Raw genomic sequence first — 20,806 nt, 5'->3', positions numbered from 1 at the left:
AGCCATGCAATATTTCGGTGGTCACTGGAACTCACGGCCACCGATAGCCTGTCACCTCCCACACCAACTTTGCAACTGTATTGGCAATTGTCTTGCCATCTTTTACATCCTCACCTAAGCTCCTGGTGTCCACTTCGGCCTCAATATTGATGCACCCATTTCCCGATTCTAGAACGGCCAAAAAGTCCGTGAAGGCCACAGTACTCAGCATACTTCCCTTTTTCTCTTCATTCTGTTCCTTGTATTTGGTCTTCTGTGTTCTTGACTTTCGCTCCGAGCATTCTGTGCATGTTGCTGACAAATTTCCCTTGTTGACACCCTTCTTTGCGAGCGAAAATGCATGAAGTGGCCGCAGCCGCTTGCAGGCCACACAAGTTCTGGAGTGAGAGCCACCGAGATCTGGGCTGAGGGAAGCCATAACATAAACAGAGAGGAAGACCAGAAATTATAGAAGAAGATGGAGTGTCAGCCACTGAATAGAGTGCTAGAAAGAATGGAGCGCGAATGACAGACGCCAGTCGACGCGCGACGCGACGTGAAGTGTGCACGTGATGAGATTGGATCGCGGAAGTTGCCGCGTCCGAAAGATCGTTGGGTGAATTGCATTTCCTATATAGGAATCAGATGAAATGCAAGGGTTTCTGTGGTGTGGGCGTAAGGGTCAACGTTTCAACGGTGGGATTATTCGTCGCTGCTACAATGGGGGAAATTTCGCAATCCATCATTGCGCTGCGAGAGCAGGTATAAAAGGAGCTTACTGAGCACTGCGACACAAGAACAAGTTTTGGCCCATTGTGATACATGTACTGTCGTGAAGGCTCTGTGGACCCAGGTACGAAATGTGTATCACATCATGTACTTGGTAAATTTAGTCTCCCTTAGCTTTGAAATTTGCCCCTGAATGCATCTGTAAACTATACGTCCACAGGGAAGAGAGCCAACTATTGACAGTCTTTGTCATATAACCTAAGAGCCGCTCCTGTGGCGGTTTGGGTTTGAATGAATGTCAGAATATCAGAGGAATATGCGTATTTGCAACTGAAGGCTTTTGCTCAGTGCCAGCCCTCGGACTGCATGGATATCACTATAATAGTGCATCAACCACACCACAAAGGGAGAAGGGACGGCGTGCAATACGTACGCGATCCAACAACGAAGGTCAAACCACCGAGTACGTTAGCACCTTGCAAGAGCAATCATAAGCGTGCTCCGAAACTGGAGGGAACCTGTAGTCATCCGACCAATAACCGCGCCACCAACCATTACATCCACGATGCCACCAACGCATAGCATGGATCTGCCATGTCAACGGATACCAGCCGGAGTCTTCCCAGTCGATGACACCGCTGATATGGCCGTCATTGATGAAGATGTTCTGCATACGGAGGTCCGTGTGTACCCATACAATGGGATCCGCGGCAAGAGTCTTCTGCACGGAGATGTCTACGTCCCCATCGAACTCCTCGGGCGTGCGGCGGGAGACGTGGGCATAGCAGGCAAGTGCAGACGGGAAAGGGCCGGAGTGTTCCTCGAAGAAAAATATAGGATCGGGGAGACCGTCGCCAGAGGCACTCATCATGACCTGGCCAGCAATGTCCGCCGGCTGTTTGATCTCCCACAGCGTCTTCATAACGGCCTCCACCTCTGAACATATTACGCCCTGCTGCTCAGGCTCCATGTTATCGTATATGTTGAGGAGTGGAACACCAGGGAGCCGTGACATAATCGTATACGTGCATCCTGCACGAACAAACGAGTCTACTAGGCGCGGAATGGGTAGATTCAAGCCTGTGCTGTGTAAGAACTTCAGCGCATGCGCCTCAGTGCTTGTAGTTCGACGCGTGATTTTCAGGATGAGCGGTAATCCGAACCGAAAGACTCTAATGTTGTAAAACACTGCATGGGGCACAGTGCCAAGCAGGTAAATCCTAAACTTTGCCTCGTTAAGGAGTGCACGCAGTACGCCTGCCAGTGAAACGCAGTGGAAAATGTGGAACTGGGAGCTATGTTCGGTTCAGATGAAGAAATTCGCCGGACAGGAAGAGACACACCTCGGTCTAAGGTCATTGCAAGTCATAAATATTAAATCCCTGATATCCAAGCGTAGAGCAGCTGAACGTTGAGAGCTGACAAAAGCTGGCGATATGCGGAACTGCAGGATGAAAAATTAATCTGCGTATGCGTCACGATCACCACGCGTCACCGCGTCACCCGTTGCACGTTACCGTGACATCACGAGTAAGCGCTCGCTAGGGCCTCCGCCGCAACCATACATTAATCTCGAAATGAAACATTCCAAGACTAGCATACAGGAGGCACGCCCAATACTTTCCGGTGCTCTCTTCAAGACGGTGCGAGGCTCTCCGTCAGATGGCCCAGATCCCTGGCAGCCCGGGTTCACTACGAACGTGTGTGTGCAACCGCGGGAACACATACTCTATCTGTTACATTCTTGAATATACTCCACGAAATATACGTTACACATGTTTTTCCACAGCAAAACTTCACCTCAGCACCGCGTCCACACCCACTCACTTGTGCCCGTCGATAGCCATCGGCTGGTACGGCTCCTCGAGATACTTGATATCCTCCTGCGAGAGTTCCACGTTTACAGCACCTACAAGTTATCCCAATCAGCATTTCCCTGTACCCGCATGCAAAAAATAGTTTACCGATGATATCAGTCAAGTTCTGCAGGCTTGTCGTGCCGATGATCGGCGCCGTGACACCTGCACGCGCGAGCCAGTCAGTCAGAGAGCCTGATGTAAGAAGACGGCGGCCCACGCACCTTCCTTTGCCATGCTCCACGCGAGAGCGATCTGCGCCATGCTGATCGTCTTCTTATGCGCGAGCTCCTCGACTCTGCTGCAATTTCAGCCTCAAGCTACCTGCACGCAGCGCGGGACGCACCGCTTCAGGATCTCAGGCGTGCCCGCCCCGCGCATGTACCGCCCGATCGGCCTGCGGTTCCACCATCAGCGACGCGCGCGTTCTCTCGTACATAAAATAGCAGCTCACTTGTCCGTCTCACCTCGTTTCGTCTGCTCCCCCAGCGGGCGGGTGAGGATGCCGCGCGCGAGTGGGGACCAGGGGATCGCGCCCACGCCGAACATCTGTAGGCGATGCAACGAGACGATAGTCGGAGAAAAGAGGGAGGGCGCACCTTGAGCGTGGGGAACATCTCGCGTTCCTCCTCGCGGTACACCAGGCTGTGGTGGTTCTGCATTGAGATGAAGGGCGTAAGCCTGTTATTAATCGCGTAGTCTACGGCAAGGCGTGAAGTCAGCCATCATTTTGGCAACGCAAGGCGGGCGGGACGCACTCTGCATCGCTTGGACTGCGGTGCGGGCGGTCAGCACGGCCATTAAACGTCAGATTTTTGAAAAGGTGCGCACATTGGTAGGCGTAGCATGAGCTCATACCGATGTAGCGCACGTAACCGGCCTGGACGACGTCATGCAGGGCTTGCATCTAGGAGAGCAGGACGTAGGGTAAGCTTCGTTCGGGCACAAATTCATTGGCACACGTACGGTCTCTTCGATCGGCGTTTCGTAGTCGAAACGATGGCCTGGTCAGAGTTCGTTGATCTGATCAATCCGCCGTCGACCATGACAGCAGACAGACTCACATTGCAGGAGGTCAACGTAATCGAGCTGCAGCCGTTTGAGGCTCGCCTTGACCGACTCGAAGATGTGCTTGCGACTGAGGCCGCGCTGGTTTACGAGCCCCATTTCCTCAGGCGGCACGGCTGATTTCAGGAGATTGATGTCATACGATGGAGCAACGACGCCGTACACCTGCAAGTGATCTAATTCAGAAAGAATGGGTACGCTATATGTCAATGCGCATGCCTTTGTCATAACGACTATCTCGGCACGAGGAAGGCCCAGTTTTTTGATGGCGTTCCCGAGGATGATCTCCGACAAACCATTGGAATAGACCTAATACAAGTGCATGAAAAAGCCAGCCATCCCAAAGACATTAAAGTTACATTTGCAGTATCAAAGGTCTGAATGCCGTTGTCATATCTGTTGCGTAGCGCGTTTAAGTGCAACATACTGAGCAGTGTATCGGTATATACGCACGCGAACTTGATGTGCTCAATGGCCTTCTCCTGGTCATCGATCACCCACTCCTGCCAGCCGGAGCTTCCGTACTGCATTGTGCCCAAGATGATTTTGGAGACTTTGAGGCCGGAGTTGCCCAGCCTGACTATTCCACGGTTTACTAGGAATTCAGGCTAATCATAGGGCTTAGTAGCACTTACCGTAAGGCATGGTTTTCTTCTGGAGAGACATGGTGGTGTTCTGGGATACTGGTGTACAGGTGACTGCGATATTACAGTAAGTGGGTGGAGGGAAAGAACCAAAGAGAAGGAAGAGACACAGGTGTATATGGATGTTCTATATAAGAGGCAGATAATAATATGTCGCGGACGGTCCGACAGAGCGCGGGACTCCGATAAATATCCTCGTCGTGCAGCTGGGACATGCCGGTGGTAAATGGCATTGTGTACCTGACCGGCGTGACTGACGCGATCGATATTGCAGACGCGTCGGCACGTGCCGATAGGTGGCACGCCCTTCTAAAAATAGGACGCGTACCATTATCTCGCCGTGACCAGGTCACACATATCCCCCTCTTTGAGTGACGGCTCTTAGTGCGCCTGCTCTGCTTATGGTTCACTGAGCGTGAAGGGCCAAATATTCTCCTGGACTAGTTTCATCTTTCCCTGATCTATGCGACTAGCTTAGTTTCTATGGAGTCGGAAGAAACATCCCTTTTGGACCCCCAGAGCTCAGTGGACGTAATCGTCCTGGAACATGAAAAGGTATACCTGCGCTTCAGTCCCCGGCAGAAGAGAGTAGTCGTAGCTGTGGTGTCTTGGGCGGGTCTCATTCCCCGTACGTGCATACGCGAAACTCCAGGAAATCCCCCGCAGAGCATTTCGGTGCTGCAGTATTCGTGTCTGGCTCTTTCGTACCGTCGATACCCCAGATTGCGAGGGAACTGCATTCTACCGGGCCTGTGATTAGGTGAGTTGCTCTCCAGTTGCACAATATTGATCCTTGCACGTTCGCTCCTTCTTCTGCATAGTTTGGCTGTCAGTCTTGCGATGCTCTCCGGGGCCATCAGCAGCCTAATATGGGCGACATACTCCGGCCACTGTAAAGTTGATTGTCACTCTCTCTCCACCCCCCTCTGACCTCTCACCCAGACGGCCGCCGACCCGTCTTCCTTGCCTCCTTGCCCTGCCTCTGCGCCGGCTCGCTGGGTGTCGGGACAGCCACGTCCATCCGTTCGCTCATGGTATGGCGCGTCGTTCAGGCTTTCGGTGCGTCCAGCGGGCTCTCTGTCGGTGCGGGCGTGATCGGCGACATCTACAAGCTCGAGGAGCGTGGGACTGCGATGGGAATCTTCTTCGGTGTACGCCTCCTCCGGCGCGCTTTTTTTCCTTTACGCCACTGACGGTCTGACTCTACAGGCGACGCAGCTCGGCGTTGCGCTCGCGCCCGTTGTCGGTGGCATCGCGACGCATTATGCGTCGTGGCGCGTCACGCAGTACGCGCTGTTCTTCGCAGGCGTGCTTGCGCTTATCCTGACTGCGGTGTACCTCCCCGAGACGAGCCACCCTGGCGCGCGGGGCGTGGACAAGTCTGCTGAGGACGAGCCTGAGGGGTGGCGGTGGGTGTGGCTGAACCCGTTTGCGAGCATCGCGTTGCTCCGCAGTCCGAACCTCTTCGCGATCGTGAGTGAACTCTGCACTGGTAGTGCGGTGTAGGGCTAACCGTTGGTCGTAAGACGCTCGCAGCGACGTTTGTGCTCCTGACGGATTTTGGTGAGCATTGCTTGAGAGTCACGGTGGGATTGCTGACACTTATCTCGTAGTTCTCCTCGTTCCGCTTCCCTACACCATCGTAAGCCCATCTCGCCCGCACTCTTTCGATCTCTTCACACTTCCCAGGCTGCACGCTACAACATAACGAATGAGGCCCTCATCGGCGCGTTCTTCATGGCAGCCGGCTGTGGCAACGTCAGTCAGTCACCTCTCCCCCATTCCCCTTCTCACACCGCTGACCAGTAACACCACCAGTGGGCGCGCCCATCGCAGGGCGGATCTCCGACAAGATCGTGGTGAAATGGCGCACACGCCGCGGCGGGAGGTGGGTGCCCGAGGACCGGCTGCGCGCGACGGTCTTGCCCGCCCTCGTGCTCGTCCCGTGTTCGATCCTCTTCTCGGGGCTCACGACGCGGTTCGTCGCCGGGCGCGTTGGGATCGCACTTAATCTCGTGTGTCTGTTTATGAACGGCATCGGGGTGCGCCTCCATTCTCTTAAGCGATTGTTTCTGATGGTGCTTATTTATTTATTTGTGTGGTGGGCGCAGGTCGACCTCGTGCTGAGCCCGCTCGCGGCGTACATGGTCGATGTGATGCACTCGCGCAGTGCGGAGCTCATTGCGGCGCATAAGTAAGCTCTGGCTCCCCCTTTCTCCCGAGCACGACTGATCGTGAGTCGCGCGGCCAGGGGCACGCGCAACCTGATAGTCGGCGCGGTGACGTCGGGTGTCCTGCCGCTGATCAACCTTATCGGCGTCGCGGCGACAGACGGGATCGCAGCGGTGCTTGCGTGGGCGGGGTTCGTGTGAGTCGTATTCGTTAGTGCTTTTGGCATGACCTGTGCTGATCGGAGTGTGCGGTGTGGCTTTAGACTGTTGTGGGCGACGATACGATATGGGGAGAAGATGCGGGCGTGGCTCGATGTGGGATACTCGACGATGAGAGATAACTGATGCTAGGGATCGACATCACAGGACGGTCTGAGGCGATCTTGACTTCGTGAGGGGTGGCGGTAAAGGAAGCCCGAGCGAGACGTGGACCACTGTATTTTCTTGGTATTGTATTTTACGGGACGCCGGAACTGGCTGTATCGTGATTCTCGGTCGTTACGATTGGTGTTGGTGGATCTCCAGATTCTTCGGTATTAATGCCCCTGCGGTTTCTTCTACTCCTACTCTCCAAGGTGGTGCCAATCCCGAGCCTCATCAGTGAACCGATTGAGCTCCCCGCTACTGCAGGCCGATGGGGACTGGAACACGCCCTGCGCAGATCTAGGGGTCTGCCATAGCTACGCGCCGTAGTTAAAACAAATATAACCGCAGTCATGTTGTATTTCTCACAGTACACCGGTATCAGAGCCGCGTCTCGTCGAACGCACAAAGTGGTGGCGTTGCAATCTGGGTCATTCTATATGGGCAACTTACCTTCCCTTTCTGCTCTGTCATGCCGTTCTAAGCTGCATACGCCCGCCTCATCAATTCCGGGAAGTACGGGATCAATGTGATACATTGTACAATCAATCATTCTGGGTGACGTCCAACGTCTGCTCCTCGTTGCCTTCCGCTTCCTCTTCCTTGCCTCCATCCTCCTCGTCTCCCTTCTCCACTTCCTTATCACCTCCTGCCTTCTTTTCAGCTCCATCATTCTCAGGCGGCCTGCCCGTCTCAGGCCAGAGGGCGTAGTTTCGGGGATTCTTGTACACCACAGGGTACTGGAAGTACGGGTCGACGACAGTCACCCAGCGCAAGTCGTCGTCCTTAAACCCGGTCTCCTTTATGACCCGTCGCTTGATTGCGCGATCAACATTTCGCTCCTTGAAGCGCTTCCAGTGCGCCACCGTCGCAGCGGGATCCTGGTAGTATCTCGTTGTCAGAATGATGACTGGCTGCTTGCTTCCGTGAGGATAGTCAGTCGGGATGGGAGCCATGTTCCCAATGTGCCTCTCCTCGAACCAATCCTTGAGTGCTCCGGAAAGCTCATAAAGCTCGAGATTCTTGCAGTCGCGCCCGCCCAGCTCCAACCATGTTCGAACCTGGTCGTGAGTCAACACCCAACCGGCAATTCTGAGGACCATGATCCCTGTGTTGGAAATTCACATCAGGTTGAGAAGTGCCGAATGATACGGGCAGCACTGACGTTACCAACGATGAGTTAAGACGAATTTAGTGCGCGGGGAAACATGTACATTGGCGCCACCGCGGGTCCTATTTTACGTATGTAAATTACGGTAAATTTACTGGAGCAGAACTTTCTCTAGAAGTGACTTTTGTACGGCCTTCCACGTTGGCCGCAGCCTAACAGCAGGTGCATGGCTCGCAGGACAGCTGTTGAACATATAAATACAGGTGGAAAGAGGTGCTGAGTAGCCTAGATGATTGGTGGAGTGTGGCTTAGCGTCTGGAAGGGCCTGTCACTTCTGAGGGTTCTCAGTAGTAAATTCACCTTCAATAAACGAGGCAGCACTACGAAAATGTTATTTGATTCTCCAGGGGCGTAGAATATCCCTGCTGGTATCGACTTTGCCGCCGCGCACTCGTTGGAAATCCGGGTCTAATTTACCTTATTTTACCAGGCGTTTTCGGCCAGTCTGAATTTCTATCATTTACCGGTAATTTACCTATGCTAATTAGCCAGTAAGATTTTCCTTAAGAAGACACTTAAATAACTTATATAAACTTATGGTCCTTATTTAAGGACATAAGGACAAAAAGGGCCTAAGGCATATTCCCTGAGTGTCTGAAATTCGACTTATTGAGACTTATTTAAACACTTATGGCCTTAAATAAGGGTTGCCAGACCCAAAAGTCTAAATAAGTCCCTAAGGAAAAGTTGGGTTTTCCTGATGTGGTGCATGCAGCGTGGGGTTTTCCTGATGCACGTGATATGACGCCACAGCGCTTTCGGCGGAGGTTGGTTTGTGGGTCCTTGTTGTCATATCTTCGACACAATTGCCTGTTTGTCCTTATTGCCACCAAAGTGCATGCAGACTGGCGACGTTCTCCCATGATAAGGACCGTGGAATGTTCTTGATATGATGGCACCGCCATCTTCTCCGGAGCGCGTCCACGCTGGTATAGAGTCAGCGTTTCGTCCCCTCCAACGTGGGGTCAAGTTGAGTTTCCGTTTCCATCCTTCCTATCGCGGAATAATTTCAGAGGCACGAAGCTAGGACAAATTTCTCATTATCAGATCTTCAGGCGAGGCGGTGCCGGCTGGCACTAGTACCACGACGCCGCATCATTATCCCGCATTCCGCGAGGTATTCCTGTCATCTGATTGTGCAGTAAGAGATGCAAGAGATTACCGTAGAAGCTCATCCAAGATCGTCCTACAATGTGGCAGCAATGTGCCATTGTGTCTTGTGATTTGCGTGTCACAATGCAATTGTCTTCAATGGGCTCCTGACTCACTTTGGTAGTCGGCGACTGCAGTATGGAAGAGGTCGTCTTTTTCAAATGTGGAGAGGCTTTACTCAATCTTCTAGATTTTGTGTAGCCATGCAAGATAGGGCTGCTGTCACGTACGTGTTGTCGGTTCTAGCCTGTCCATCTGTTTCGGAACGTGTCTTTTTCTTTCGTTCTCAGTTGGTCAATACTCATGTTGCAATCATGTGGCTTCAGACTGTTGGTATTGTATTTTACGGGACGCTGGCTGTATGATGATTCTCGGTTGTTACGATTGGTCTTGGTGGATCTCCCCGATCCGTCAGTATTAATGCCCCTGCAGTTTCTCTATCCTACTCTCCAGAGCATCAGTGCACCGATCTGATACGGCTGAGCTCCCCGCTACTGAAGGTCAATAAGCACTGGAACACGCCCTGCGCAGATCTAAGGGTCTGCCATAGAAAGCACCGTAGGTAAAGCAACATGGCCGCAGTCATATTATGTTTCTCAAAGTACACCGGCCGCGTCTCGTCGAACGCATCAGGTGGTGATGTGGCAATCTGGGTCATTCTATATAGGGCAACCTACCTTCCCTTTCTGCTGTGTCATGCCGTTCTACGCTGCATCCGCCCGCCTCATTAATTCCAATGCAGAAGACTCGAGTACGGCTGATATGAGATTGAGTCGGTGAAGGCAGTCCTAGTGTGCGTTGACGAGTTCCTGTGTAAGCTGACAGTACTTATGTTAGGACTGCGCGAGGCTGGAAACGGGCCAACGAATTATGGCGGTCGTCGCGCCCCCTATCAAGCCAGCCTGAGAGTTGGCCTTGGGACGGTACCGCGACGATGTGCACATCATATTCCCCGTCCAACGTCCTTCGTTTGCCGGAGACGACGTAGCATTACCTGTGAATCCATTACTGGCTGGCCTATCGATGTGGAGAAGGCAAGGCGTTTACCGTCGGATGCTGAATAGTACTGGAAGAGCTTATCAACCTTCAAGTTATTCATCGAATTTCCAAAGCCCCACAGTACTGGATGACAAAATGTTTTGTTTGTTCACCGACATCCACTGTTATTATTCTTGTGTTCGAACACAAAGGAGTACCGGAAGTACGGAATCAGTACGACACAATCAAGCACTCTCGGTGACCTCCGATGTCTGCTCCTCCTTATTGTCTCCCTTCTTGTCTCCATCCTCATCTTCCTTCTCCAATTCTTTGTCTGCATCCGCCATCTTCTCGGCTCTGTCTTTCTGAGGAGGCACGCCCGTCTCAGGCCAGAGGACGTAGTTCCTGGGCCTCTTGTACACCACAGGATACTGGAAGTATGGATCGGCGACAGTCACCCAGCGCAAGTCGTCATCCTTAAACCCGGTCTCCTCCAACACCCGCCGCTTCACTTCGCGGTCAACGTTTCGCTCCACGAAACGTGTGTAGCGCGCCACCGTGGCAGTGGGATCCTGGTGGTATCTCGTTGCCAGAATGATAACTGGCTGCTTGCTTCCGTGAAGATAGTCAGTCGGAATGGGAAGCATGTCGTCAATTTCCCGCTCCTCGAACCAATCCTTTAGTGCTCCGGAAAGCTCATAAAGCTCGAGGTTCTTGGTGTCCTGCCCGCCCAGCTCTAACCACGTTCGAACTTCGTCATGAGTCAACACCCAACCGGCAATCCTGAGGACCATGACAACTGAAATTTCACATCAGCTTGAGAAGGACCAACTTTTTGCACGGGCGCCACTAACGTTGACGAAACAATGAGCAGTTAGAGATGATGCTGGTGGACTAATGCTGGTAACTGAATGAGGTAGAAACCAGTGTACCGTAAGTAATAGACTTTATGACTTGAAGTACGCAGGTACATCTCGCTGTGGACACGTGGTTACCAGTGTTCAACTGTGTCCTTCTATATCGGGAAGGGCACCTTCCCTTTCCGTCCGATTCTAGTTCGAATATCGCCAGCCTGCATTCCTGTATCCTTCAAAGATTCAGTAGCACTTCACACTGCGTGCTCAATCTCTGTATCTAGTCTCTGTTTCAGATGTTCTACTGTCAGTAGCACCGGAGTGGAACCAATGCAGAGTAGAATGTCTCGTGTACTTGGATAGGCCAGGCGTAGGCGACCCCAATTCTCACATCTCGCCTTCAGAAACACTCTTTCCGGGGACTTTAGGGCCCGCCGCCTGTTCGACAACAATTACGGCTTTCCATCGCGCGTTTCCTACTAGAAGTAGACGCCTGCTCCTCGTCCTCGTGCAGCTGTAAGTTGTTCAATTTTTATCTCCTCGGCTTTACGGCCCCTACGACGACGACCCGCTGCATGTCGGACGTATGCCCAGTCGGAAAAAGTTCCTCATCTGCCGGTAGCATTAGCTGTTGAAATCCACTGCCGCGACTGGCTGGCTAGCCTGTCGATGCGGAGAAAGCACTGGCAAGGTTAGTCCCGTCAGACTTGGTAGTACTAGGCCTATTCATCGAATTTCCGAAGCTCCTCAGTGGATGTAGAAACTTCCGTTTGTTCCCCAACACTGTTGTTACTCTTGCATTCGGACACAAAAGAATACTGGAAGTACCAAATCAACGTAACATAATCAAACAGTTTGGGTGAGCTCCGACTCCTTGTCGCCCTGCTCATTCTTGTCTCCATCTTCCTTGTCGCCCTCCTCTTTCTTGTCTCCACCTTCCTTGTCTTCCTCCTCCCCTTTCTCGTCTCCATCCGCCTTTTTCTTGGTTTTGTCTTTCTTAGGCGGCCTGCCCGTCTCAGGCCAGAGAGCATAGTTCCTGGGCTTCTTGTACACCACCACAGGGTACTGGAAGTATGGGTCAATGACGGTCACCCAGCGCAAGTCGTCATCCTTAAACCCGGTCTCCTCCAGCACCCGCCGCTTCACCTCGCGCTCAAAATCTCGCTCCGCGAAAAGCGTGTAGTGCGTCACCGTCGCAGCAGGATCCTGGTAGTATCTCGTTGCCAGAATGATAACTGGCTGCTTGGTTCCGTGAGGATAGTCAGTCGGAATAGGAACCATGTCCTCAATTTGCCTCTCCCGGAACCAATCCTTTAGTGCTCCAGAAAGCTCGTAGAACTCGAGATTCTTGGAGTCTCGCCCGCCCACTTCCAACCACGTTCGAACTTGGTCGTAAGTCAACACCCAACCGCCAATCCTGAGGACCATGACAACTGTACTGAAAATTCACGTCAGCTTGAGAAGAGCCAGATGATTTGGGTAGCACTGACATTATCAACGATGAATAGTAAAGACGATGCTAGCTGTCGGAGCCGCGATACGCTGAGTCTATATACGCATGCATCACGTGATACTGACACAGCGCTTCGGTGTTGCTTTGTGGGTCCTTGTTGTCACATCTTAGAAACAATTGCCTGTTTGCCCTTACTGTCACCAAAAGGCTTGCAGACTGCCCTGGAGACGACGGTTTTCCATGATCAGGTCCCTGGAAGTTTTTTGATGTGATGGCACCGCCATCTTTTCTAGGACGTATCCGCGCAGGTATAGAGTCAGCATTTCGTCTCCTCCAACGTGTTGTCAATCACTGAGTTTCCGTTTCCGACCTTCCTATCGTGGAGAATCTCGATGTGTGAAGTCGGGGCAAATGTCTTATTATCAGAATCTTCAGGTCCCGGCCGAGTATGTTGGTACTACCCTAGTACCAATGTGACCTAGCACCGCAACACCACATGTGAGTCGTTATCCCATAAGTGGTATAATACTACTTCGTTGGTGCGCGTGGTATTCGATAGCTTAGCGCAGGCACCAGAGATGACACAACGATGTGGCAGCGGTGCCCCATTGTGTGGTGTGCTGGTTGTAACGCAATTGTGTTGGGCTCCTGACTCACCTCGCTGCATTATGGAGAGATCTTTTTTGTTCCAATTGTGGGTAAGCTTGACCCAATATTCTATACAGAACCGATTTCATGTACTCGTTGTTGGTTCTAGCCTCTCAATACCTCGAAACGTGAAATTTTCTTTCGTTCGCAGTTGGTCATTCCTCACGTTGCAGACATGTGTCTTCGGATTGGTGCCGTGTGTGGGCGTCTTAGACACTGCTCATGCAAATATATATATGGGTGCCTCTAGCTCGCTACCCTACAGTTGCGCTGTTCATCATTCTCTTCTAGTGAGTATCATATGTTGCTCACGGATAGTGAGTTCTCTCACATATTGCTTCCTACATTACTGACCAATGCTACTGCTTTTTCATCCAGTCCCTATGCCTGCAATCCCTGCGTGGTTAAGAGCACGGTTTCGCCAGATGTCCCTTTATCCACCTTCACTGGAGGCGTCCTGGTATGGTCCTATAGATCGACTCGCCAACCTCGTTTTTTCAGATGATCACTACATGGTCAAGCCACAGACTAAGCTTAGAGAGTCTGTATACGCTGGCGAAGAACCTAATGATGAAGAACCCGATGACGAAGAGCCCGACGACGAAGAAACCGATGACGACGAATCCAGTGACGAAGGATCCGACGAAGAAGTACACAATGCGGAATTGTGGCAGGAAGGATTGTCGACAGACTCCATGGGAAAGGTAGTCCAGGCATTGTCTCGAGACACAAAAGTCTACATTCCCGACTTCGTCGTTGTTCTCTGTGATGGCATCCGAGACATCCCAGTCATGTGCATCGAAGTCAAGAAGAATGATGAGTCACAGGAATCTTCAATAATCCAGCTGCGCGAATACATGTCGATTATAGGTGGCAAGGATCCACACGAGGATTTCGTGGGTATGCTGGTACTGGGCGGGCGGTTTTACACATTCCGCTTTCAAATCACAAAGGAGGATGACAGCGAAGGCGAGGCACAGAAGCAGGTCACGGCGAGGAGGAACCCCACCCCAATGGGCAAGGGGTGGGACACTGCGGAGAAACTGGAGGGTGCGTTTTTGACTGTCGTAAAAAATGTGGCAAAGAGGGAGAAGCTGGAGGCTGAGGCCTAGGTTCTCAATGCATGATACTTCCACATATCGGTCTGCTGCGTTCGTCTGTCTATTATCGTACCAAAGAAATGTGCACCTGCTGAATATCGGATGAATCGCCCAAAGACTGACATCGAGACTTGCTATGACGGACATCAACAAGCGTAGATCACGCCACTGAGATTAATGTTGCTAGGTAAGTAGCCAGGGTCTCGGTACTGTTTTAAGTATTCATCACAGGGCTTATGCCATTCAGGAGAATCGACGTCTTACACGCGGCTCGTAATGAATATGACCGCCAGACGGCAGGAAGTACCATTCTCATTCTCTTGTACACAACTAAATCCCTTCTAGTAAGTGGAAGGAGTAAAGAGGAGCGCATCGCTCTTGGCGGGTACTAGGAAGCGGTTAAATGCGAAGATATGACAACGGAGAATGGGCTCCAGCGCCGCGCAGTAGTATTTGGCAGCAGCCTCGCCAAGCCTTGCGCATGCAAGTCAACTGATTAATGCGTGGAGAGTGACAGCTTCATTCGCAAAGTGGATACGGCTCCAAGACACGAACTGTGAACTAAATGCAACTTGAATGCCGCTGTATAGAACACTATTAGGATAATGCCGCAAAGAAGAAGGCCAAGAACTTACTGCTTGTATATGTAGGCGAAAAGTGTCAGGATTCAGATCCTTGACCAGATCGTCATCTCTCATATCTCGCCGCAGGCTTCGATATTCTCCTCTAACTCGTTATACTGAGTCAACGACCACCCGAAGCATCCCGGAATCCTCCTGCATATTTTCGTTCTCTCGAATCGCGAAAATCTTCCTTCTGTGTCTGCAAGTAACGCTTTCCCCACCTCGGGTCCGTTCATCCATCCCTTGAGACACACCATTTATTCCTGAAGCGCAACAGGGCTTGGCACAGAGCCCTTCATGAGAATCCTGTCGATGATGGTCCGAGCCGTCTCGAAGGTGCCCAGGAACCTAGCAGTTACCGACCCGAGATCCAGTATAGGGTTCCACCATCTCTCTTGAAATTCTTCCTCCCAGCGCCGACGAAGATTAGACGGCACCCAGCCCCGTCGAATAGTGATAGCTATGATGACATTCCACGTAACACAGGGCTCGCATAAGTTCATGAATATGCGAACGTTCACGAGCGGGGTTCTGGCAATGCGCTTGTCAGAAATCCGGTGCATGCAGATGAGATACCCACAAGTGTGATGCGTCTCGTGTGCCTAAAATCGCAAAAAAAGTGCGAAGGCTCTTCCACACCAGAACTTACGTCTTGGAGAGTAATCTCGCGGTCGTTCTGAGTATCTCGGTATCTGACTTGTTGGTATCGTCGAATTCAGGTGTGTCGACCAAAGACGACCTCGCGAGAGTCAGCAAGTTGGACGCGAATGGTTTGAATTTTCGTCGGTAAGTGGTTGAAGATTGTGCCCCGTGATTTCTGAGCCTTGTTGAATTGTAGAACTCGTAAGCTAGATGCACGAAGTCAGTGCAGCTAGCGTCAGAGTAAGGAAACGATCCCACTGTACTCTTCTCCACACAAGTTGGACCCATCAGTAACAGTGCGCGTAACACATAACGCGTTTCGCGCATGCTATGATGAAGCCTTCGAGGAAAATATCATCAGCTTTCGCTTTACCCATCGTGAGCCGAAGATAAAGGACGAGAGTACCGCACGCCAGAAAGCCTCAGAGGAAAAAAAGCTCCTTGCTGTCACAGTTCGTAACGATTCAGCAACTTATAGTTCTGCGATACGGTAGAAGCAGCCAGGAGACCTCATATTGCGACCGAAAAATCATCCAATCGGTAGTTGCGTTAATCGCGCTTAGAGAAGGGTCGATAGCTAGGGAAAACGCTGATCTGAAAATACAATAACTCACAGAATAGCGAGAGAGTACATCCTTAGAAGTATACCGCCATTGGTGCCAGTGCAATTAGATAAAGGGGAGCGAGAACGAAGAGGGACTGAATCAAAAGGGAGGACCTACACCACGCTTATCAACAAATCTGCAGACACAATTCCTGTTACACCCACTCGAAGCATACTAACATCTGCCAACTAGGCAGAATCAGTCTGCGAAACATATTAACGGCAAATATGAGCATAGTGACCTTGATCTGTCATGGTAGCCTAGCAGCATCGATCATGCAGTTAGCCCGACGTCCGCCGCGACCCACTCGATGATCCATAGCGGCCTGTATGCCACGCGGCGAGGAAACCAACAAATTCAGTGTGCTCAACTGCACGCAGGACTGCCTCCAGCACAGCGAGCACATAGGGACGACGGACAGCGACGACGGGCGCGTTGTTCCTCCATTGCACGCGGACTACTCGGCCCCCGTCCCGCTAGTCCGGCGGGCGGCTGGGAGAACAGCGACGACGTATATACAGTGGGAGCTCGTCGTCGACAACAGGTCTGGCCCTGCCTCCCCGCCGTCGTGATCCTGCTCCCCATCGTCACGCAGCTGTTCGAGTTTAATTTCCCAGTTTTAATGCCATGCCGCTGTCTTACCACGACCCGCTGCTCGCGCAGCCTGAGGGCACACAGGCGTGTCGGACATAGTATATCCAGTCCGTCGTCCCTTGTCCGCTGGTACCATTAACTGTTGAATCCACGACTGGCTTGCCAGGACCGTAGCCTATCGACCTAGAGGAAGCAAGGCGATTACCCTTAGTACTGGAAGAGGTATCTGTTATTATCAAACCTATTCATCAAATCTCTAAAGCACCATAGTGCCAGATGTTATAGAAACTTCTGTTTGTACACCGACACTGTTGTGCGTACCACTCGACGTCTGCTCCTTCTTGTCCCCATCCTCTTTGGCTCTCTTCTCCACTTCGTTGTCTCCATCCCCCTTATTCTCGGCTTCTTCTTCCTCTGGCGGCGCGCCCGTCTCAGGCCAGAGGGCATAGTTCCTGGGATACCTGAACATCACAGGGTCATGGAAGTACGGGTCAATGACAGTCACCCAGCGCAAGTCGTCATCCTTGAACCCGGTCTCCTCCAACACCTGCCGCTTCACTTTGCGGTCAACGGCTCTCTCCACGAAACGCGTGTAGTGCATCACTGTCGCAGCGGGATCCACGTAGTATCTCGTAGTCAGAAGGATAACTGGCTGCTTGCTTCCGCGAGGATAATCAGTCGGGATGGGAGCCATATATCTGATTTGCCTCTCCTCGAACCACTCCTTGAGTGCTCCGGAAAGCTCATAATACTCGAGAATCTCGTATTTCCGCCCGCCGCGCTCCAACCATGTGCGAACTTGGTCATAAGTGAACATCCAACCTCCAATCCTGAGAACCATGACAACTGAAAATTCACATCAACTTGAGAAGAACCAAATTGTACAGACGGCACTGACGTTGACGAAACAATGAGCAGTTACAGATGATGCTAGTGAAGTGATACTGGTAACTGAATGAGGTAGAAACCAGTGTACCGTAGTAATAGACTTTACGACTTCAAGCCTTCCAAGTTGTGGTGGGCACGTGGACTGTATCCTTCTACATCGGGAAGGGCACCTTCCCTTTCCGTCCGATTCTAGTTCGAACGTCGCCAGCCTGCGTTCCTGTATCCTTCAAAGATTCACTAGTACTTCACACAGTGTACTCGAGCTCTGTATCTAGTCTCTATTTCAGACGTTCTACTGTCGGTAGCACCTGAGCGGAGATCAAAATAACCAGTGCAGAATAGAATCTCTGGTGTGCTTGGGTAGGTCAGGCGCAGTAAGTAACCCCAATTCTTACATCTATAATATCGCCTTGCGAAATACCTTTTCAATGCCTCAGTAAACCTGTAGTTGGCGCACATTATACGCGGACAGCAAAAAACAATTTTTTCCACACTCTATCCAGAGCCCTTAGGGCCCACCGCCGTGTTCGACAAGAAGTACGGCTTTCCAATGGGGACAATCCAAATCGCTTGCAAGATCTCGCGTTTCCTCAGACTGGCAGTATACACACATTCTCCACACCACAAGTGGAGCACGTACTCCTCAGTCGGGAGCCTGCTCCTCATCGTCGTGCAGTTGTAACCTGTTCAAGCTTTTACTTCCCTGGCTTTACAGCCGTTTGGACCACCATCTGCTGCTCTAACAATGCACGGAGGCGTGTCGGATGGACGCCTAGTCCCAGGTTCCTCGTCTGCCAGTAGCATTAGCTGTTGAAGCCACAGGCGCGACTGGCTGGCCAGGGCTGGCCTGTCGACGTGGAGAAATCACTGGCAGGGCGAGTCCCGTCAGAATCGGTAGTATTTCGAGTGGAAGAGAAGCAATTACAACACTGTCGGATCTATTCATCGAATTTCCGAAGCTCCACAGTGGACATAGAGACTTCTGTTTGTTCACCAACGCTGTTGTTATTCTTGCACTCGGATACACAGGAATACTGAAAGTAATGACTCAACGTGACACGATCAAACCGTCTGGGTGACATCCGACTCCTCGTCACCCTCCTCTTTCTTGTCTCCGTCCACCGTGTCTCCCGCGTCCTCTTTCTTTTCTCCATCTTCTTTGTCCTCCACCGTCCCCTTCTTGTCTGCATCCGCCATCTTCTCGGCTCTGTCTTTCTGAGGAGGCACGCCCGTCTCAGGCCAGAGGACGTAGTTCCTGGGCCTCTTGTACACCACAGGATACTGGAAGTATGGATCGGCGACAGTCACCCAGCGCAAGTCGTCATCCTTAAACCCGGTCTCCTCCAACACCCGCCGCTTCACTTCGCGGTCAACGTCTCGTTCCACGAAACGCGTGTAGCGCGCCACCGTGGCAGCGGGATCCGGGTGGTATCTCGTCACCAGCATGATAACTGGCTGCTTGCTTCCGTGAGGATAGTCAGTCGGAATGGGAAGCATGTCGTCAATTTTCCGCTTCTTGAACCAATCCTCTAGAGCTCCGGAAAGCTCATAGAGTTCGAGATTCTTGGTGTCCTGCCCGCCCAGCTCCAACCACGTTCGAACTTGGTCGAAAGTCAACACCCAACCGCCAATCCTGAGGACCATGAGCTGTACTGAAAATTCTCATTAGCTTAAGAACTCGAAAAGCCAAATGGTACGGGCACAGACGTTTATCAATATTGACGAATGAAACAACACGTGGTTCAAGTTCAACTGTGTCCTTCTATATCGGGAAGCCCACCTTCCGCTTACGTTAGAATCTAGTTCATCGTCAACCGTGTTCCTGTGATCCTTCAAGAGTTCACTAATGCTTATAATTGCTCGTCAAGCTTCATGCCTTGGTCAACGTTTCTGTATCTATTTTCGGTTCCAGAGACTCTACAGTCGGTGGCACCTGAGCGGAAATCAAAACAAACAATGCTGCTAGTACCTTGTAGAACGGATAGGTCAGCTATAGGAGTCTCACATCTCGCCGCCTAAAATGGCCTGTCGGCACGTCAGGAACCCTATAGTAAGCATATTGTTCTGCGTAGACAGCGAAACAAATCTCCATACTCTTTCCGGGCCCGCCACGCACTGCTCTTGAACCGCGGCGATCCAAATCAAGACCTCCTGTTTCCTAGCGGTACGGTACATAAACATGCTAGACAGTATAAAAATATCCCGGTTTTATGATGTAAGGCCGTGCCTCTTAGTGCCTCTGTCTTACGACGACCCGCTGCTGGCTCATAACGAGGAAGCATATCAGAGGTATGTCCAGTGTAACGTTTCTCATTTGCTTGTAGTATCAACTGTTGCAGCCGACGCGGGAGAAAGTACAACTCGGACTAGAACTAGAAGAGAGGTAATTACATTATTGTCGAATCTATTCCTAAATTTCCGAAGTCCCGCAGCGCGTATAAAGAAACTTCCGTTTGTTCACCGGCACTGTTGCTATTCTCGTGTTCAGACACAAGCACTCCAGAAGTTACCTAGTCAATGCGATACAATCAAGCATCTGGCCGGCATCCAACTTCTACTATTCCTCTTTATCGCCGTCCTCTTTCTCTACTCCACCGCCCTTGTCTTCCTTCTCCACTGCCGTGTCTCTATCCGTCTTGTCTCCCTTCTCCACGAAAAGCGTGTAGTGCGTCACCGTCGCAGCGGGATCCTGGTAGTATCTCGTTGCCAGAATGACAACTGGCTTTTTGGTTCCGTGAGGATAGTCAGTCGGAATGGGAGTCATGTCCTCAATTTTCCTCTCCTTGAACCAATCGTCTAGTGCTCCGGAAAGCTCATAGGGTTTGAGGTTCTTGGTGTCCTGCCCGCCCAGCTCCAACCACGTTCGAACTTGGCGGTAAGTCAACACCCAACCGCCAATCCTGAGGACCATGTGCTGTATGAAAACTCTCATTAGCTTAAGAACTCAAAAAGCAATATGGTACGGGCACCGACGTTTATCAATGATGAACGAAACGACACGTGGTTCAAGTTCAACTGTGTCGTTCTATATCGGGAAGGGCACCTTCCCCTTACGTCTAGTTCATCGTCAACCGCGGTCCTGTGATCCTTCAAGAGTCCACTAATGCTTATAATTACTCGTCAAGCTTCATGCCTTGGTCTACGTTTCTGTATCTATTCTCTGTTCCAGAGACTCTACAGTTGGTGGCACCTGAGCGGAAATCGAAACAAACAATGCTGCTAATACCTTGTAGAACGTCTGGCATACTTGGATTGGTCGGGTATAGGTCTCACATTTCGTCCCCGAAC

At 51.5% G+C, this 20,806-nt stretch overlaps 10 protein-coding genes across 10 annotated transcripts; 3 read left to right on the top strand and 7 right to left on the bottom strand.

Annotated features, from left to right (window-relative positions):
* Positions 1-1,159: 1,159 nt before the first annotated feature.
* Positions 1,160-4,298, bottom strand: SCP_0412920 (Putative aryl-alcohol dehydrogenase; the record flags this gene model as incomplete). The annotated part of the gene is made up of 17 exons (XM_027758017.1): positions 1,160-2,003; positions 2,052-2,152; positions 2,437-2,461; positions 2,536-2,617; positions 2,673-2,729; positions 2,789-2,862; positions 2,911-2,961; positions 3,019-3,113; positions 3,164-3,264; positions 3,323-3,337; positions 3,396-3,471; positions 3,531-3,568; positions 3,629-3,797; positions 3,852-3,941; positions 3,992-4,028; positions 4,086-4,212; positions 4,268-4,298. The coding sequence occupies 17 exons, from the start codon at positions 4,296-4,298 to the stop codon at positions 1,160-1,162; spliced, it is 2,013 nt and encodes a 670-aa protein (XP_027613818.1).
* Positions 4,299-4,759: 461 nt separating this feature from the next.
* On the top strand, positions 4,760-6,792 carry SCP_0412910 (MFS general substrate transporter; the record flags this gene model as incomplete). The annotated part of the gene is made up of 12 exons (XM_027758016.1): positions 4,760-4,904; positions 4,961-5,036; positions 5,098-5,168; positions 5,219-5,427; positions 5,486-5,749; positions 5,803-5,839; positions 5,890-5,918; positions 5,966-6,038; positions 6,095-6,318; positions 6,388-6,470; positions 6,528-6,644; positions 6,711-6,792. 12 exons carry the CDS (start codon positions 4,760-4,762, stop codon positions 6,790-6,792), a joined length of 1,410 nt encoding a protein of 469 aa, XP_027613817.1.
* A 563-nt stretch (positions 6,793-7,355) lies between these two features.
* Positions 7,356-7,913, bottom strand: SCP_0412900 (hypothetical protein; the record flags this gene model as incomplete). The annotated part of the gene is made up of 1 exon (XM_027758015.1): positions 7,356-7,913. The coding sequence occupies one exon, from the start codon at positions 7,911-7,913 to the stop codon at positions 7,356-7,358; it is 558 nt and encodes a 185-aa protein (XP_027613816.1).
* A 2,443-nt stretch (positions 7,914-10,356) lies between these two features.
* On the bottom strand, positions 10,357-10,905 carry SCP_0412890 (hypothetical protein; the record flags this gene model as incomplete). The annotated part of the gene is made up of 1 exon (XM_027758014.1): positions 10,357-10,905. The coding sequence occupies one exon, from the start codon at positions 10,903-10,905 to the stop codon at positions 10,357-10,359; it is 549 nt and encodes a 182-aa protein (XP_027613815.1).
* A 906-nt stretch (positions 10,906-11,811) lies between these two features.
* SCP_0412880 (hypothetical protein) lies at positions 11,812-12,393 on the bottom strand (the record flags this gene model as incomplete). Its single annotated transcript, XM_027758013.1, has 1 exon — positions 11,812-12,393. The coding sequence occupies one exon, from the start codon at positions 12,391-12,393 to the stop codon at positions 11,812-11,814; it is 582 nt and encodes a 193-aa protein (XP_027613814.1).
* A 1,056-nt stretch (positions 12,394-13,449) lies between these two features.
* SCP_0412870 (hypothetical protein) lies at positions 13,450-14,178 on the top strand (the record flags this gene model as incomplete). Its single annotated transcript, XM_027758012.1, has 1 exon — positions 13,450-14,178. One exon carries the CDS (start codon positions 13,450-13,452, stop codon positions 14,176-14,178), a length of 729 nt encoding a protein of 242 aa, XP_027613813.1.
* Positions 14,179-16,365: 2,187 nt separating this feature from the next.
* Positions 16,366-16,608, top strand: SCP_0412860 (hypothetical protein; the record flags this gene model as incomplete). Its single annotated transcript, XM_027758011.1, has 1 exon — positions 16,366-16,608. The coding sequence occupies one exon, from the start codon at positions 16,366-16,368 to the stop codon at positions 16,606-16,608; it is 243 nt and encodes an 80-aa protein (XP_027613812.1).
* A 278-nt stretch (positions 16,609-16,886) lies between these two features.
* On the bottom strand, positions 16,887-17,471 carry SCP_0412850 (hypothetical protein; the record flags this gene model as incomplete). Its single annotated transcript, XM_027758010.1, has 1 exon — positions 16,887-17,471. The coding sequence occupies one exon, from the start codon at positions 17,469-17,471 to the stop codon at positions 16,887-16,889; it is 585 nt and encodes a 194-aa protein (XP_027613811.1).
* Positions 17,472-18,580: 1,109 nt separating this feature from the next.
* Positions 18,581-19,162, bottom strand: SCP_0412840 (hypothetical protein; the record flags this gene model as incomplete). Its single annotated transcript, XM_027758009.1, has 1 exon — positions 18,581-19,162. One exon carries the CDS (start codon positions 19,160-19,162, stop codon positions 18,581-18,583), a length of 582 nt encoding a protein of 193 aa, XP_027613810.1.
* A 913-nt stretch (positions 19,163-20,075) lies between these two features.
* SCP_0412830 (hypothetical protein) lies at positions 20,076-20,429 on the bottom strand (the record flags this gene model as incomplete). Its single annotated transcript, XM_027758008.1, has 1 exon — positions 20,076-20,429. One exon carries the CDS (start codon positions 20,427-20,429, stop codon positions 20,076-20,078), a length of 354 nt encoding a protein of 117 aa, XP_027613809.1.
* Between the last annotated feature and the right edge of the window lie 377 nt (positions 20,430-20,806).

Source organism: Sparassis crispa (genome assembly GCF_003851025.1).
Source record: "Sparassis crispa DNA, contig_000003F, whole genome shotgun sequence".
Classification (NCBI taxonomy): domain Eukaryota; kingdom Fungi; phylum Basidiomycota; class Agaricomycetes; order Polyporales; family Sparassidaceae; genus Sparassis; species Sparassis crispa.
Note: the sequence above shows the minus strand (reverse complement) of the source record. Positions and strands in the feature narration are given on the sequence as shown.